Source organism: Prosopis cineraria, unplaced genomic scaffold (genome assembly GCF_029017545.1).
Source record: "Prosopis cineraria cultivar Desert tree isolate PC_DT_omini unplaced genomic scaffold, ASM2901754v1 PC2, whole genome shotgun sequence".
NCBI classification, from domain to species: Eukaryota; Viridiplantae; Streptophyta; class Magnoliopsida; order Fabales; family Fabaceae; genus Prosopis; species Prosopis cineraria.
The window spans coordinates 12,256,242-12,275,844 of record NW_026555333.1 but is presented as its reverse complement, the minus strand read 5'-3'; the positions used below and the strand labels follow the sequence as shown (position 1 = coordinate 12,275,844).

Genomic DNA, 19,603 nt, shown 5'->3' with positions numbered 1-19,603 from the left:
TTACTTAATGTACAAGTAATTAAAATGCTAAACAAAGTGAGTGAAATGCATTTTCATTTTCACAATAATGGAACCTTAGAGATTAGTTAATTTTGGACTCATTATCTTTTTATGATTAGGTTAAGTTAAGCTTCCCTTTTCTCTTGACTAAAGCTGTCATGATTCAAGAAAATTATCATAAGTCAATTAACCCAATTAGCTAACTTTACTAAGTCTTAGATCAAAGTCTCTAGCTTAATTAACCAATTGGTGAAGAAATTAGCCAAGTAATTCACTCAAACCTCTCCCTCAAATGCTACGGCCAAGACAAGGAATCAAATAATCACAAAATTATGTCGAGTTACTCAATAACTCAAGCATTAACATCATAAGATCATGCAACATTAACACATGTAATTCACTAATTGAAAAATACAAGATTATGTGTTAAACAAAGAGTGGCGAAATTCAGTTATGGTTGTTCAAGGACAAAATTAAGTGAAACAATTCTTTCTCTTTACATTAGCATCAAATTCAAATTAAAATTTACAAGTTAAGATGATTAAACCCTAAATTAAGGAATCTAACCATCTAGTAAAAAGAGAAGAGGATAGGAAACAAAAGAACTTAGCCAATTTGAAACTCAAAACTCATCCTCCATATTCATCTATCTAGAATTCTACCAAAGAAATTAGCCAATGTTCATATATTCAAGAACCTTAGTAATTGTTTGTGAATGCCAAACTCCATAGTTCTTGAATGATGGAAATAAGCTTCAATCCTTGTAAAAGTGGGAGGGTTAGGACAAAATTGAGGAGAGGAGAAGAATGGTGTCAATTTTGTGGAGGTTTGGTGGCTGAAAATGAAGGTTAAGGTGCTGAAAAATAAAGAATGAAAGAGAGAAGATGAAAAACGCTATGAATAAGTGAGAGAAAATGAAGGAGGTGAGTGAATGATCTGATTTGGGACTCAAAAATGGTGTGTTCCTAGTGTTTTTTTTTATCTGAATACTTAATTAAGAAATAGGAAAATGAAATAAAAAGAAAATGAGAGTCTTGTCATACTTGCAAAATGGCACCTTTCTATTGATTTGTAGATAATTTTAATGCGTGTACAATTAATCCCATGCATCATCCACACTTTTAGCTGATTTAAACCACCCCAAATAGAAGCCCTTACACATCCAAACCATCAACCTCTGACCCCATGGACTTTTGACTTCATTTGCCCAATTGATGTACAAGTCACATGCCATTATATCACATAGATCATATAATTCAATTAAATAACATGTGAGATAATAAAATTTAATTAATGTCCATAATTAAATTTATAATTAGAAGGGATAATTAAAATAACTAAGTTCTAGGTTGTACAAAATTATATAAGAATTTTTACACAAAAGCAAACTGAAAATTAGGTCAAACTAATACACTTTAGAAAGTGTTGACTTTTTATTTAATTACTCTCAAACTAAAATAAATTTTAAAATTATAATTTCATCACTTATCAACTAGACATAAAATGTATTTTGTCAATTTTTCTTGTACATTTTTTCAAAAATTTATTTTTTGAACTAAAATGTTTCTAGTGCATTGAACTTAAAAATTTAGGTAAAATTTTAAATCTAATGTAATGAGTGCACTTTGAGGTGATAAAACATTAATAAAAGGGTCCTAATTGATAAATAAAAGTGAGTAACAAATGTGTTCTATCAAGATGGCTTTTGGCGAGTCGATAAAGTTGCAGTGAATCAAATGGACTATTTTTCGGCCACCACTTGATCTTTTAAGCCTCTTGAATAAAAGATAAACAAAGATTATGTGGCTGGATTTTGTATATTAAAAGAAGAAAATTTGTTTCAATTCATATGTTTTGTTTTTCCCACTTGTGTGTGGATACAGAAACCTCACTTAGATTAGCTTAGCATTCTCTTTCAAGTGTGAATAGGGAAATTACAGTTCAATCTTGATATTTTGTCAAACCACCTTTTTCAACAAAGTGGAGTGAGTTTGCTGGGGGAGAAATTATTATTCATTGTTGCATCAGTTTAAAAATTTTGACAAAGTAGTTGTATAAACGAGTTTACCAACCACATTTAAGGTGTATTTCATGTTTCCGTGAGGATTTTGTGATGATGAATAAATACTTTCCCTTGACCTTTCTTAACTTGTACTTTACTTTCTACATTTAACTTAAATATGTTTATGTCTCTGGATAAATCGCTTGTTTTTTTCCCCTAAATTGGCAGAAATTACTATCCACTAAGCTTTTTTCACTTTTATTGTACGTTATTTTTGCATTTACCTTCCTGCACTTTAATTTATGATTTTGTCTAGACTGGAAAGATTATCGCCGTTTAATTTATGTTTTTAGTATTTTAAATCTCTACGAGATTCATGAAAGGATATAAAATACCAAAAAAAATATAAAAATTTAAAATATTGAAAAAAATGCAGAAACTAATAACGAAATACAAATAAAATATAAGAATCTAAAATTTTGTTTTTCCCTACCATAACCTCTCAAGTTTGAAGCTTTATCCATCAATATCTTTGTAGTTTTTTTTTTGTGAAATATCTTGTATTTTTTTTTTGTGTCACTTGCTTAAAATCTGGTTATAGTTTGCCTTCGAAAAACTGGATACTCACTATTTAGAGAGAATTATATTGACAAAACCCATAACGCTATTTTAGGATATTTTGAAATATGAAATTCTCTTGTTTTTTGTAAATATACATTCGATACTGTATATGCATAAACTGTCTTAATATATAAAAAATAAATAAAAGTCATTTTATATAAATTCTGATTATACTTTTCCAAGCCACATCTGAAAAAATTGTTCTCTTTAGATACCATTTGTTCATTTTTCAGATAACCCAGACAGTCAAATTTATTTAAAATAATTTTTTTATGAATTAAGAGAATTTGAAATCCTATAACAGATAAAGTATGCAACAAAGTCACTTGACCTTCTAAAGATACAGGCAAATAATTATCAACATAGTGGATGAAAGTGGGGGAGGTTCTGGCCGTTTCTTAATTTTTTTTTTACTCCAAATTCTCATTTCCCTCCATTTTTTTCTTACTTTTTTCCTCATGTTTGTTTATAACATTACAAGGAGTTGCCTCTAATGCATTTGTAAACATGACATTCTAACAGGGTGAGTATTGGTTGGTTCAGTTTGATTCAATGCCAAAATTTATAAAATCAATTGACCAAACAATATTAAAAATATGAACTAAATCAAATCGAGAAAGAACTAAACTAAAATTTAACAATTTGGTTTGGTTGAATAAAGTAATTGAGTATAAAATAAAAAATAAAAAATAAAATAAAGTAATTATATGTGTATATTATGATGCAATTGGTTCATTTTTTTATTTTAAATCTTACTAACTGAATCAAGTAGATCAACTGAAATATCTTTTCAAAAAAAAATTGAAAAACTGAATAAATTGAATTAAATAATACAAATTTGATTTGATTTGATTTTTGGTTTCAATTCAGTTTTGCTCATCCCTACTTTTTAAGATACAATTATATGAATAATAATTACTTTTTCAATTTTTCACTTGGGGTTTACTACTAACTTCAACATTATTATAATGATTCTTTGGTTCTTAATTTTAAGATGAACTGGATATCGTTCTCAACTTACTAAAATGGTCAACGAAAGTTGGTATAATTGGTTCAAGGACCTTCTATAGTGATTTTTTTTAAGAGGTTATAGTGGGAAGAACCACAGATTTATCTCTTAAATGTGCTTCATGTACATGATTTTATATGTATCATAAGTTATTCAACTTTTAGATTGTCTTTGAATTAATTCTTCAAAATAGTTAAATGTTTGTCATGTGAATGTAATATGCATTAATAACAAAATTGAGGTCAACACTAAGTTATTCAATTGATCGATCATGTTAATGGTACTAATTTCACAGCTTGATCAAAGTTTTGGAAGTAAAATGACTCATCCTATATATCATCTTCATTTCAGTTAACTTCATCAGCAGTAGTTTAAAACACATTTTTATATTTATATTGATAATTGATTTCTCCAATTTTTTATCACGCATCCCAGGACAATTATGTGTAGATTTAGTTATGCAATTACAGAGGATGCGTGGGTTTTAATTAATATGCGTGTCTCTTCCAATAAGTAAATATAGCTGTGAGCAAAATCAAATTAAAATAAAAAATTGAATCGAATTGAATTAAATTTTTATTATATGATTTGATATATTCAATTTTTTTAAAAAAAATTATTTCAGTTTTGCTTTAAAATTGAATAGACCAAACTAACTTAGTTATCATATATATATATATATATATATATATAAGTTATTAATTATAAATTATGTTTAGTTTATTAATTACTTTACTTTATTTTATTCTTTTAAATTTTATACTTAAATAAAATTAAATATGTAATCTCATAAGTTGAAACCCTAACCCCTCATTAAAATGGACTACTATCATTTTATAAGTTTAATTTTATATATAAGCCTTGTTTGTTTTAGTAGAAAAAATAATAAAATTAGTTCAAGTCAAATTTTGGTTTGGTCTTTATTCGGTTTGATTACCTTATTCGATTTCATTTGATTCATATTTTTAGCATTGTTTAATGATAAATCACATATTTTACACACTTTTATTTTATATTTGTGACTATATTTATTAATTTAAACCCTTATATACATAGTTTTAGCACTGAATTTGATTACTAGTTCATTTTTCTTTAATTTTGACATTTTGGTCATTTTTTACATTTTATTGGAATTAATTGTTTTAAATTTAGAATTTCAATTCCTTAATATCTTTTATTATTTAGGTAATTTTTATTCTCATTTTTAAGACTTTAGTTGATTCCATTGCATTATATCAATTTAGCTTTAGTTTTTGTGTTTTAAAGAAATTATCGGGCCAAATTTGGTTATTTTTTCTTTTTTATTTTTAAATCGGTTTCTTTAACTTTTGAAACAGAAGGAAGAAAACGCAGGAACGGAAAAAGAAAGAGAGACGCATGCATGCGCACGTGAGGACCTTCCGGTTTTTGGAAAAACAGTAAAACACCGGGCATCATCATCTTCTTACTGGAGTCACGCGAGACGCACGCCCATCGCTCATCTCTCTCAGTTTTCTCTCGTCGCCTCACACGCACAGAGGGATCAACGGCATTCATCCTCCTTTGGGTTCAGAGCTCATGCACGCCAAAGTTCATCACACGCTCACTCATCTCCTCTTATCTTCCTCTGAGGTTCTGAGTCCAGCTCGTCGCACACCCGCCATCGCTCACCTCCTCTCCGTTTGAGTTCGGCCGCCAGAGACGCACGGAGGCTCAGCTCATCACACATACTCATCACATTGTCGTACATCTCGGCCATCTGTCTCAGGTTCGATGCCACACGCGTATTCATCGCATCGAGCCACTCATCTTCGATCGCACACTGTCGCATATCGTCATCTCATTCAGTTCAGTCCAGACTCGTCCAGGCTCACAGATTTCTTCGAGCAACAGTCCATGGCAGCTCTCACTGGCATCTTCCTTGATCCGTCATTGAGGAAGTTTGAAATGTACAGCTGAATCTTCTCTAGAGTTCTTCATAGAAGATGATACTTTTTAACTTGAGTTTCCTTAAATTCTTTCCAGTAGGTTCTGTCGCAATTCTGGTTTTTCTGATTTTATTGTTGTTATTGACTTGAGAATTTAGTTCTGGTTAGATTGAACTTTCTAGTTAATTTCATTCATTCAAGGGACTTAAATGTTATAATTTGATTCTTTAATTAGATGATGTATACTATATGTTTGAATTTATATTTTAATGTTTATTATATTGTAATAATCCGTTCAATTCTTGCTATAATGTTTGAATCATTTAACTTTTATTTAGGCTTAAATTGAAGTTAATTACTTAATTCTTAATTGATTCTAAGTGTTTAAACATAGTTAAGGCAAGGCAAGGCCTAATTTTTGAGTTAAGTCATTATTTGACATAATTTTCATAGGAATTATATCTTAATCTAAGCTATAATTACTTAATTTTAATGGTAATTAGGCATTTTACTTAATGTCAAATGAGTTGTGAGAATTAAATAAATTGAATTTAGGATTCTATGATGATGAAAGTGAATCCAAGCGTTAAAGAACTTACTTATTTGCTTGATTAAATCTATTTTATTTCATTCGACATATTTCATATAAAATTCAGAAAAATTAAAAATACTTTTCTCTTCTTAATTTTTATCAAACCAATAGTGACTTTAAGTTGTAAAAAGATTTATGAATTGAACTTGGTTGTTTAAGCTTGCTCTCTTGAGACTTTAATGACTTAGGATGTATTTAACAATATTTTAATTTTTTTCCGAAACTTTATGTTAGGGCTTTTTATTCGGTCAATCAATCTTATACATTATGGCACCAAGTTGACTGATACTCACCTCTAATTACATAGCATCTTTCACATGCACTTGCAGATGCTTTACATTTACTGAAATTTCAAAGCTTCCTGATATGAATAATTTCCACTCGCCTATGCTAAACTGATGTTTCACCAAGGTCGCCGACAATATATAAAAGAACTAATGCAAGACTTCGTGCCACCGAGAACATGCAACACCTCTCCCCTTCATCTGAAGGTTGTTTTGGCATTTATTTTTTAACATTTCTCCAAATACTTTCAGTGATGTATCGTGGCAGTTTCACTGATTTACTACTTTTTTTTTTTTTGGGAAGGCTTTGTGAGTGAGTATTTAGCTGAAAGGAATGATATCAACATCACTGATTTCCATGTTACTTTTCTTTTTAATATATATTATCAATTTTAATTGTCGTTGGATTATTTAGGTTAATGCTAGAGACGTCTTGACACATTGGAAAACCACAAAACATGGTTTTCCTGGAAGCGGCCATGTTTTTGGTTTTCCAACACATTATCAAACATGATATAAGTTGTTCAATTAGTCAAGTGTGTTACGTATTTTACAGTTTGATCTTACTTTATGGTTTCATAGAAAATAAAGTATTGGACTTTATTTTCAGAAAAGAAAAAAAGAAAGTAAGGTGTTGGACTTTATTTCTTTTCTTTCTTTTGGTGACATGTTTTTGTATAACATTGATTCTGGTTAACTTTATCAGGAAGTTGTCAACAATTGTTACAATTTCATAGAATCTTTTTCTTCCAAAATATTATAGATAATACTAGAATCGCTCTGCACTAGTTTAAACACATTTTATATCTATTTTGGTAATTGATTTCTTCCATTTTAATTATGCAACCAGGGCCAATTGTTTGATTTAATTATGCAACTGCAGAGGATGTGTGAGTTTTAATAAGTGTGCATGTGTCGTCCTATGAGGACATAGCATCTTTCATGTTTACTTACAATTGCTTTACATTTAGGTTGCGTTTTGATATGTGAATTTGGATTGAAAATTTAGATTTAAAATCTCACATTTAAAATTCATAAATTATAAATTATTTATTTGGATGATATAAAACATTTCAAATGATAATATTAAAATCCTTTATTTGGCTCTTAAATAAAATTCTAAAATTTTAAGTTTCAAATTCTATGTTTGAATTTACTAGCAACTCAAATAATGTCGATGGTTTGGTCCGGATCTAGGATGGTGGCCTGGTCTCGATTGACTTCAACTATTTGAATCCAAATGAAGTTATTGATCTGGTCTCTATCAGCAGCAGTGGTATAGTTCCTGAAATTTTTGTAAGTTAATTCCCAAACATTGACTTTTACAACTCAATAATTTTATTTTTAGTGATTTAAATATTGGTCCCTATATCTTAAAAAATAAAATTACAAAAATTAAAATCATATTAAAATTTATTACTAATATTTTAAATTGCTAAACCCTTTAATTTTAATCTTTATAAACATTATTAATATTAAAAGTTTAAAATATTTTTAATTTTTATAATTTTTAAAATATAAGGATCAATATTTAAATGGTTAAAACTATAAAAATTGAATTGCAAAAAGACAAAGTTCAAGGATTGAGTTATAAAAATTGGGTTATAATAAGTTAAAATTTAAAACTTGAGTTACAATTGAATCAAATTTATTGAGATCAAATAATTAACTTTTCTTATAATAAATCCAAATCCATAGTTCAAGATTTGAAAGTTAGGGTTTGGTAGAAATGGTTGAATTTTTTGTATTGTCCAAGCTTAGGCTTGCCGTATTATTCCCCAAAAAACTAAGAAAGAAAGAAAGGAATGGTAGTGCATAAGCCAAAAAAGACAACCAAACAAAGGACTTTTGATAAAAAGATAATAAAATATTAAAAATAGGGGCATTCAAAATTGAGCTAAATCAAAAGGACCAAACTAAATTGACCCAAATCGAAAAAAACCGACAATCAATCAAGTCTATTTTAATTTTTTATGACATACAAACTGATTGATTAGATTCATGTTTTGGTTTTGAGCTTTGAAAACCAAATCAAAACTCAATAAATTAAAAATTATTTTTTTTATTCATGTGTTGACTTGTTTTCCTCTTTCATTTTAGGTGTTATGACTCAAATAACAATAGATTGATGCTTGAAATGGAATGATTTTTTTATTTATAATTTTAAGCATATGAATATATCTATTTAGTTTAAGGATAAGTTGTAATTAAATATATCAGTTGTTTTAATAATAGACAGTTGGTATAGTTTAAGTAGATATTATGATATTGAGAGATGTATGTTATGTTTTGAATATGTGTGTGTGGAACTATAGATATAAGTATTAATATTAAATAGTATGATATTTGAAATTTTGAATATTTAAACTTGAGATATTTGTTTTTTTACTACTTGCTATTAGGTAATGAATTTTTTCCATGAAGATTCGAATAATACATCTAATATAATCATGAAGTTAATCATTTGATCACCACATATCATCATTTTGATTTCCACTGTTTGTAATCATAAAATTATTTTTCATTATATATATATATATTGAACAGCACAGGAGAATTGATGAGATTATGAAAATACAGTATACTCAAGACTAATGAAATGAATAGATGAATAAAATTAATATAACATGAACATATGTTCTTATCCTTGATTTATTTGAGACCAAGCCAAAAATAAATAAAAATTAAAAATGAGAATGAACTTATATATATAAGATCGGTGATTAATCAAGGACCTGCTACAAATATGTCATAATTGAAATAAAGTATGAGGTTAGCAAAGACCCTCATACAATAAAAAAAACCAGTAATGCATGAATCAATTTAAAAGAAATTCAACTATTATAAAAATGGAAAAAAAGTCAAATAATTTCATTGAAGCTTGATTCAAATCTTAACCAAATCAAAAATAAAACTAAACCAAACAATTGTCACAAAAACTGATTGATTTTCGTTTGGTTTGGTTTTGAGCCCCTGAACACTCCTAATTGGGGCTTTGCTTTCTTTCTATCTTTTTTTTTTTTTCTTTCCATTGCATTGATCTCCACTTCTCATTTAAATGCCTTGATTAAATTAGAGGGGTTAACCGTTTCATATTTCATTAAACTATTATTAAACTATTTAGATGAAATAAATAAATAAATAAATAAATTTAATCATTAAAGTTTGATTGCTCAGAAGTCCGTTTGAAAAAAAGGAAGAAAAATTCATTTTATAAAAACATTTTTAATAATAATCCTTCTACTACAATTATGAAATGCTTAGATCAAATTTTATAATTTATTTTTATTTATTTTAAAATTTTAAATTTTTCTAGTTTTTGCAATAAGAAGTAAATCCCCATCTCAATGATGGTGTTATAAAGTTATCATAACATATTTTGTCCAAAGTTTCCATATAACTTTTAAAATTTCATATAACTAATTGGTAACTAGCTAAATATTTAAATGCACGTTTATAACAAAAAAAAAACATCTGTATTATATAAAAAATTTTATAATATACTATTATATAAAAAATTATATAATTGAAGATAATAAAAAAATTATATATTATTATAATTGAAGATAATTCATATTTACAAATTTAGATATTATTAAGTCAAAATAATTTTCAAGGGCTGGGGTGCTTTGGAAAAAAATAATATTTATTATAAAAAATATTAATAATAGTAATTATTGAAAAAAATACCAAAATATAAATTTTAAAATACAAAATTTCTCCTAATCAAAGTTTCCATATCTTCTCTAACCACATCTCAAATTGAATTTAACAGTTATGTTACTAACAATAATAAATAAAAAATTAATGCTGGGAATTAAAATAAGTAAAAAATTTCTTATGCTTTGAAGATTCGCAAATAAGTTTCATAAATATAAGTTGAAATTATTTTTTTTAATCAATGAAAAAAATGTAATAATTTTTTAAAAATAAATATTTTTAAACTATATAGATATAATTTTTTAAAAGTGATGATTTCAAAATTATATTCCATTAATTCTTTAAAAATAATTATTTTTTGAAACATATTGATTTAATTAAATTTAATACTGTATTTTTTTTCATTTGTGTGAATTTGAAATCCGCGCAACTTTATCTTTATAAGAATATATTTTGTAACTTATGCAACACCATTAATTTTAAGATATTATTAACAGATTTTATATTAAGATTATAATAATCAATTATATTTATCTTGGTCCTTGAGCCCAATTTTAATTTTTATGATCCTTTAGAATGAATATTATTTTCTTGGCAATAATTTTCCCTATCTTTAAACTGAAACGTCCGTCGGTGGTTATTTCTTTTTTAAAAAATAAAGATATCATTCAAAATTTGAACTTGACAAACGTAAAAGAAAACCCAAAAAAAAAAAAATCTTAAGACACTACGCATTTGTTAAGACTTAATATTTACTTTTAAGTGGGTCCAAACCAAAAAAACCCACATGTCAGACTCCAAAAATGGCAAGCACACCTTCTAAGAGAGCACGAATTACTGTTAAAATTAAAACTGAATATCTACACAAATCATCAAAGCGATTTGCATTAGTAGTAGATACGTAGATAGAAGTAAATATAAAGAGAATGAATTTAAAATTTGATAAAAAATGAAAACCGTGAATTTAAAAAGATATTTACACCTAAGAAAATGTCTCATAAATAAACATTTTCATAAAAACTCAAACGTTATGAGAATTGGAAAACAAAGTTTGCCATGATAGTTATTAGTAATACTCCTTCCATTTAAAAATGTAAGGTATTTTTAACCGAATCTCACCCTTTAATAAAATAGTTATTTACTTTTCAACTAACCTTATTTTTTATATTTATTCCTATTATACATCTTACAATAAATATAAAGTCATTATCAATAGAGACACTTTAAAAAAAAGGCAATGATTACACATCAAAAGATTAAAAATGCTTTATATTTTTAAACATTTAACTTCTTAAAAAATGTCTTATTTTTCAATGGAGGGAGTAATTGAAGCTTAAAATTTCTTAGAGACACTATAATAGTGACTGCTGTATAATTTCTGCAGGTGAATGGATTAATTTATATTAAATAATATTCTTGTCGTATTATTTTAAAAAAAATATATTATTATTGCATTTACTTAAAAAAAAGAATACAAAATTATATTACTATCTTTTCTTGGCCAAGTATTTCTATCTTTTCAATCTATTAAAAGTTGAGTTAATTTTTTTGACAACCATATTAAAGATATGCGGGATCAATCCAATTTCCTTATATTTAAAATGCAAAGCCTAATATTCCACTCATAAAAAATAGAATCGTTGAAATATTTAATTACTTATATCCTGTATTCTCAAAATTGAGATAAACAACTTAGAGAATAATATATGGTTAGCCATGAAACTGGGATAGTACATGGAAACCGCTGATGATACCAAATCTTTCATTATAATCTGCCAAAACGGATTTGAATCTATCATTGTGCTAATCTAAGTACATGATAAACTCAACCACTTCAAATACATAACCCACAAAATACAACAAAGCTTTTTTCCGAAACTAACGGTTCAGAACGCGTAGCTTTTACCGGAACAAGAAATAAGCAAATCAGTCTTCATATGAGTGACGAATGATTATTTGACCATCTTTCTTAAATTTGGAGGCCATCATCACCATATGCGGGTTTACCAGTTACACAACTTAATGCAGTATAGCTAGCCGTCTGATCTGAAGCATTTGAAGAGATAACGATACTGTCTCTTATGGAAGATTAATTACGCTCTTTCTCTAGAACATCACCAATTTCCCCGCACGAAATTTCCTTCGCTTGGTTCACACATTCGTCACTTGCCTCTTTTACTTGTAGGACGAGATCACAAAAGAAAGCCTGACTCGATCCCGTTTCTTCTTGCTAAACTCTTTGATTTACACTGACATCAATACGCGTACACAACAGATATAGAGAGAGGGAGGGAGGGGATCAGAGATTGAGAGACATCATGGGAGGTTTGAAGGAATGGTTCATGTCGTCCAAGGTTGTGATGGGTATGTTAATGGTTCAAATTTTCGCCACAGGGATGCAGTTGTTGTCGAGGGTGATTCTGGTGCAGGGTACTTTCATTTTCTCACTCATTGCTTATCGCCATGTCGTAGCTACTCTCTGTGTCGCCCCTTTTGCTTTCTACTTTGAAAGGTACATGCTTTTTCTTAATATTTCATCTTATCATGGTATTGAAAATTAGGCCCATCATTTGACCGGTCGCTAACTCAAGTATTAATGAAGTGTGTTCAGAACTTTTACGAACAAAACATTTTATTGAACCCAAGATTCACTGTTCAACCAGTTGAATTGATCCTATTTTGTTTATTCATTCATCTTTCTGAATATTCCTTTTCAGCATCCACAATAATATTTTGCTGCCTTCTCATTTTGTTGAATGTTGCTGCAGAGGCCACGCTAAGAAGTTGTGTTGGTCGGTCTGGTTCTTGGTTTTCCTGAATTCATTAGTCGGGTGAGTCATCTTCCTTAATTAGTCAATCATTTCGTGGGCCCTATTCATGAATATATCTACATATATTTGCATTTTGCATGAGATGTTACATTCTGAGAGTTCCTCTCATCTTCCTTTTTTCTGCATCTTGATCCATCCTTCAGCTTCACTTCTTAGTTACCCCAACACAATACTAATAGTAAATAGGCATGATAATAGATTTACCGAAGAAGCCATCCTAGCTAGCTAGGGATTAGGATTAATTAGGACCCACTCACTGAATGTTTTAGTGTGATTATTCACTTTCTTGGCTGTGCTGGGAACTACGCATAATATGTTTTGCTATGTACATGAGTGGGGATAGGTCTTTGAGTCTTATTTATCGGGATTGGTAGTTGAGATTGAATTAATTAAGCTAATGCTAAAAAATATAGCTAAAAACAAAGATAAGACTTTCTTGAACATACATCTTTTCTCTGCTTTTATTTTTATTTTTATTTTTTTTAATTACAAGGAGAAACAGAGCAACAAAAATCAACACTAACCTAACTAGACAATCTCTTTTTATCATCCTCCATCTTTACACAAAAAGATAATGGTTGATCAAAAGTATGGATTACACCTATTTTATCACAAGCAAGTTTAGCCAAAAAATGAGCACAGAAATTGGCTTCCTTATACATAAGATTCAAAAAAATAACCCAATCTTTACAGAGAAGAACTTGAACCTGGGAATAATATCAAAAAAAGGATGTTGATCATTGTTGCAACGAAAAAGCAAATTCAAAACATCAGCACAATCAGTGAAAACGCTGATATTCCACATTCCTTTCTCCTAGCACAAAAGAAGGCCATGAACACTTGTCAGTAATTCAGTCATAGCAATAGAATAGTGACCAACACAGCTAAGATCCCTATCTTCTTTTGTTATGAACAAAGCTATAAAACATGGGAAACGGAACTCTCCTTTTCCCTTATTCTCCCTTTTCCTTCTTTTCCTTTCATGATCAAAATTCTCAACAGTTCTGATTTAAACTCTCTTTTTTTTTTTCAAAAGAAAAAAAGGAAAGGTTCCTCTCTCCCATAAAACACGCATGGTTTAAGAGTTTTGTGAGGGAAGTTTCCGCATCGGTGTTGAAAAAAGGGCGGAAACAGACTCATGTTTTATAGATGAATGTGCTCATTTGTAATACTCAAATTCTCACTTACAATCTCCCTGATCTATCTTTTCTTTCAGTTTCATTATTATATTACTTAGTATTTTAAATTCTTAGAAATATATTTGTGAAAAATCTTAAATAGATAGAAATACACTTTATTAAAGATGATGATGAGTAAGAAAATTGAAGAGCCTTTGTTCATATAAAATTGTCAACATAAATTAACCAAAATATTTTTCATGGAAACGTAATCACAAGACTAAATGTATAGTCATATAATTTCAAATTAATGAATATGGAAGAGTGCAAATTTGGTTTTCTATATACTTGTTCCAGTCTAAATTATAAGGCATTTTCAATTAATTTTGCATATTAATAAAAGTAGTTATTTCATTTTTACTATAAAAAGTGGGAAGAAACGTTTAGTTAAATTATATTTCATATACTCAAATAAATTAATACAATGGTAAATTTAGAAAAATAATTTTGAAAAGTACCAAGTGCCTTACATTTTCAATCAAACTTAGTTAAAAAAAATGCCTTACGATTTATATATTAGTCACCCACAAGGCTAGAATAAATTTATACTCTTATATTACTCACTACATGAAAGTGGAGAATTAATTAGCCTTTTTTTTTCAAAAATGATATTTATTTACACCTATCAAGGGCTTGCCTTTTTAAATATACATACACACTTTTAAATAAGGATAGATTTTAAAAATTATTTTACTTTTAGATTATTTTAATAACTTAACTACTTTTCCTTAATTTATTTGATGAGATAATTAGGAGTGTCGTACATTTAACACGCCTGATGAAGAAAATTTTCTAACTATAAAATGCCACTATTTTCAGGATAATGATGGCTATGGGATTCTTCTATTATGGTCTGCGAGACACTTCAGCTACTTACTCCGTCAACTTCCTCAATTTGATTCCCATAATCACTTTCCTAGTCTCCATCACATTCAAGTACGTGTGTGCGTGTGTGTAGACACGCAGAGACAGACACTCACGAAATGCTCTGCCATCTCACGCAATATAATTACAACATATAACAAGCATTGATTCATAAATGATTGCAGGATGGAGAAACTAGGACTGAAGACATGGAGCGGTAAAGCCAAGGCCATTGGGACAATTATATGCGTTGGAGGAGCATTAACGACCAGCCTTTACACAGGAAAGGAATTTAACACAGGTCACCATAGTCGTCATACATCTCACACTGCTTCAGCAGAAGCACCCAAGGCTCACATGCTTCGAGGCACTCTCTTTCTAGTCGCTAGCTGCTTCTCATATGCAGGATGGTTTATTGTCCAAGTAAGCTTTCTACCCATTAATTGGCCAATGTTTCTCCCTCGAGGTTCTGACAATGCATGGTTTCGATCTCTATGTAGAATAGAAAGAATTTGCGTTACTGTGATAGTCTTCCTACTTAATTAGATTGCTGTTGGCTTTGAAATCAAGCAGGTGAAGTTGCTGAAAGTTCTTCCATTGAAGTTTTGGGCAACGATGTTGACATGTATGATGGCGTCAATTCAAGCTGCAGTAATAGGGCTATGCATCGACAGCAGCAAAGCGTCTTGGTCTTTAGGCTGGAATATGGAGCTAATCACTATAGTGTACTCGGTAACATTTATGAACTTGGAGCCATAATTGAATCGAGATTGTCAGTTTCAGAGATATTTTCTTTGTTCTGAATCTGATTCATCAACTACTATGAAAAAACGCATGGAATTCGTTTGTACAGGGGGCACTAGCCACAGGTGCAACATTCTGCTTAATATCGTGGGTGGTTACATTGAAAGGGCCCACCTATCCTTCAATGTTCAATCCGCTGGCTCTCATCTTTGTGGCCTTTTCAGAAGCTATTTTACTTGGTGAACCCCTCAAAGTTGGAACGTACGTATGATCATTCTTACCTTCTAGATTGCCTTTTCTTAAGATTATCTTTGATGTTAACATTCGATATAAGCATTGGCTTCACAAGTCTAACGTAAGAATCTGGTTGCAGCTTGGTGGGCATGGTTTTGATCATTGCTGGCTTGTACTGCTTCTTGTGGGGGAAAACAAGGGAGACACGTAGCTTGGCCCATTCAAATGAAGCAGCTGTTGAAGTTTGCACGGTCATGCCTGCTGATTCTGTTGGTTTGCAATTAGCAGCCAGAGTAGTTTCAAGTTCTTCATCCAACAATGCTGTTATCGACATAGAAAATTCTCATGCGATCAAAAACAACCTTGATTCCTAAAACTATACTGAAGAGTGGTCGGGGAGCCAGGCATGGTTATTAATATTAATATTTTTCTCAGCAAGTGATGAATGTACTTTTGTTTTCTTGAGAAGAACAAAGAGAGGGATAACCATGCGTATCATTAAACTGTAAATGAGAAGGACTGTGCTTATAAATTTTGACCTTGATTACAACAGAGACTCATAAATGCTTGTTCAACAATACAATGAAGCTCTGGTGAATTGAGAGCAACATAACAGTAAACCAGCTCTTCCATTTCATCCTAATTACGAACTCCCACTTTGAGAATCATCTTAAGAATTGATTCTCTTATATCAGTGAAGGGGTTCTCAGAATAACTCACTACACACAAACTATCTGCAAAATCGCCACGAACATCACTCGGCAAGCTAGCAGAAAAGCTCGTTTTCCTGCATCTACTTGATATTCTCTCTTGTCGCTTCATAGCCATCTGTGCTTCGCTGTAGAAAACTAGTCCCATTACATGAGAAAACTGAAACTTTGCATTCTTATAGTTGTATATGTCAAGAGGCGCAAGAGGAGCTTAATTACCTCGAGAATTGAATGCTAGCGTTGCAGACATATGAAGCCTAGAAGCCATTTAATCCAGCAATGAGTATCAATGAAATCCCTATGACCGTTTTTATTGGGTATAAATATAATAAATTCGAATCCACGGTCCTGGAATTTGAAAGTTAGGCTCTAATAGAAATGACCGGGCGTTAGCTAAAAAAGACGACAAAACAGGAGCATTTTGGACGAAGACAAGAAAAACAGAGGAGAGAATCTAAGTTACAACTTCGTAAGTCGTAACAATGACAATATATGAAAATGTCAATATGACTATATAAGGACTAACATCTTATGCCCTCCTGCGTTATTATAAACTATTATTTTTGTTTTAAATTATAAAACACTTTTAAATAAAATCTCATATATTAATAAATTTTATTAAATACACTTAAAAATTATTATAAAATATTTTTAAATAAAATCTCACATATCAATAAACTTTATTAAATACACTTAAAAATTTTATTTTTTTAAATAAAAACATAAATTTTTCAAAATACCCATAATTCAATATATTAAAAAAAAGTGATAAAAATTAATTATAAAAAAAGAAAATATAACATTAAAATTAATGTATTTAATAAAACTTTATTTATTAAAAAAATTTATTTTGAAATGAAAATTTTTTTAAAAAAATATTTTATAATTTAAGATAAAAAAATAACAAAAGTAAAATCATCGAGATAAAGTAATGGGACGACGTGGCATCGAACGCCTGCAAGTGGCCGTCGGGCTTGCTCTTATTTTTCATATTAATTGCTGGTGGGCGTGCGACGATGATGTCATTGTTCTGACATTCAATATATAATATACTGGCATTTTTTTGTCCTTTTTAATTGATGCGATTACAAGTACTCACACTTCATAAATTAGAATAAAATAATGAAGATACATTTGAAAATGCAGAATACTTGCTTTGGAGCATGGTATTATATTATATGAGTGTATAGGTGGGTTCAGATTCTCATGGTTGTTCCTGCAATTAGCTGCTCCATACTCACAATAATGTGTCTGTATCGTATTTGGCATATCCCTGCGCTTCCTCTTCTCACTCAGTATAATCCCTGAATTTCTGGGGACGGATTCCCAAAACATTTGAAATTTTATACCTTATTTGTTTTCAATCTCAAACCATTTTTTTTATATAACACACCTATGGTTTGAAAGGAGGAGAGGGAAGAATAGGGGTTTTAATAAAGGAGAAGGATTTGATGTTATCTTATTTAATTTAAGAGGAGAGAAAGGGAGGAAAAATAATTATATATAAATAATTTTATTTCGTTTTATTAGTTTTGAGATATTGGAGAAGTATATCCGTATTCTTTAAATTTATCATGAAAGGCATATTGGTTAAGGTATAAAAAATTGGGAGGGGACAAAATTCTTCCCTTTCTCTCCAATCAAACGATCCAGGCCTTTATCTATGAGAGGAAAAAGTGGTGTGTGAATTATAGTACAAAAATCCAAGTATTCCTCCCATCAAACCAACACCTTGATCGATTTAATAATATGAATTGTTTATAACTCATTTAATTATGTTTTGACTATATTTTAACTATTAATCCTTAAATCAATGTCATAACTAATTCAATAATCAATTTAATTTATAATATCTTGATGTGAATACATGAAAATTCTATTTAATTAAAAAAAACAAGGTTGCGAATTGGAGCTTCCTTGATGGAAAAAAAAATCTTGTTTAGACTTTAGATATGATATAAAAATTGAGAATATAACCCCATCTTATTGAATCTAGATGGATATTTAAAAAAATATTATATTTTCCAATAAATTCATGCATTATTAATGTAATTGAAACTAAATTGAGAAGGAGAGTGAAATAAGTACTCCTTCCATTAAAAAATGTAAGACATTTTTAAGGAGTTTAATGTTAAAAAATAACAAATATTTTTAATTTTTTTAAAGTATAATCATTCACTTTTTTTTAAAAGTGTTCATATTAAATAAATTATTTTATATTATTTTAAAATAAAATACTCTATTAAATAGGGATAGATATAAAAATATATGATTAATTTAAAAAAAATTAATTACTTTACTTGAGGTTAAATTCAATTAATGATATCTTATATTTTTTAATGGATGAAGTAATATTTTAACAAAAAGAGGGGGTTAAAGTAATGTTAGGTATATATATATGTATATGTATATGTATATATAAAATAATATTAGGTTCTAATTCTATAACTTTGACAAATTTATCCCAAGTTGGCCTTTATCAATGGGAAAATCATTATCAAATCCCACTCAAAGAATTTGATTACATTAGAGCTTTCTTTTTTTTTTTTTTTTGTCAACATTGCATTAGAGCTTCATCAATTTTAGAAATTCTATATCTCAAATATGATATATATTAAATTATTCATTGACATGGAGCTAAATCCTTTCGGCTGACTATTTTTATAAAGATACCATTGATTTAATAATTAAGATGACCCATTGCTATAGCCAAAAAGAAAAAAGGATAATCAATTACTACCTTCATTCAAAAATATAAAATATTTTTAATCGAATTTCACCCTCAATAAGGTAGTTATCTACTTTCAAACTAACATTATCTTTTCATATTTACCCCTATTAAATACTCTACAATAAATATAAAGCCATTATTAATAAGAATACTTAAAAAAAAGATAATGATTATACCTTGAAAAACTAAAAATGTTTTATATTTTTTAACATTCAACCCTTAAAAAATATTTTATA

General features: G+C 29.0%; 1 protein-coding gene across 1 annotated transcript; it reads left to right on the top strand.

Annotated features, from left to right (window-relative positions):
- The first annotated feature begins 12,393 nt into the window (after positions 1–12,393).
- LOC129302532 (WAT1-related protein At5g64700-like) lies at positions 12,394–16,400 on the top strand. Its single transcript, XM_054941471.1, has 7 exons — positions 12,394–12,587; positions 12,844–12,906; positions 14,904–15,020; positions 15,134–15,371; positions 15,522–15,680; positions 15,802–15,953; positions 16,066–16,400. The coding sequence occupies exons 1-7, from the start codon at positions 12,394–12,396 to the stop codon at positions 16,298–16,300; spliced, it is 1,158 nt and encodes a 385-aa protein (XP_054797446.1). The 3' UTR covers positions 16,301–16,400.
- The last annotated feature ends 3,203 nt before the right edge of the window (positions 16,401–19,603 follow it).

What these genes read in the sequence shown, in the direction of transcription:
- LOC129302532 (XM_054941471.1), top strand. Translation starts at nt 12,394, where the DNA reads ATGGGAGGTTTGAAGGAATGGTTCATGTCGTCCAAGGTTGTGATGGGT. An exon ending in TAATCACTATAGTGTACTCG is followed by an intron (nt 15,681 to 15,801) that starts GTAACATTTATG and finishes TCGTTTGTACAG; the next exon opens with GGGGCACTAGCCACAGGTGC. An exon ending in GAACCCCTCAAAGTTGGAAC is followed by an intron (nt 15,954 to 16,065) that starts GTACGTATGATC and finishes ATCTGGTTGCAG; the next exon opens with CTTGGTGGGCATGGTTTTGA.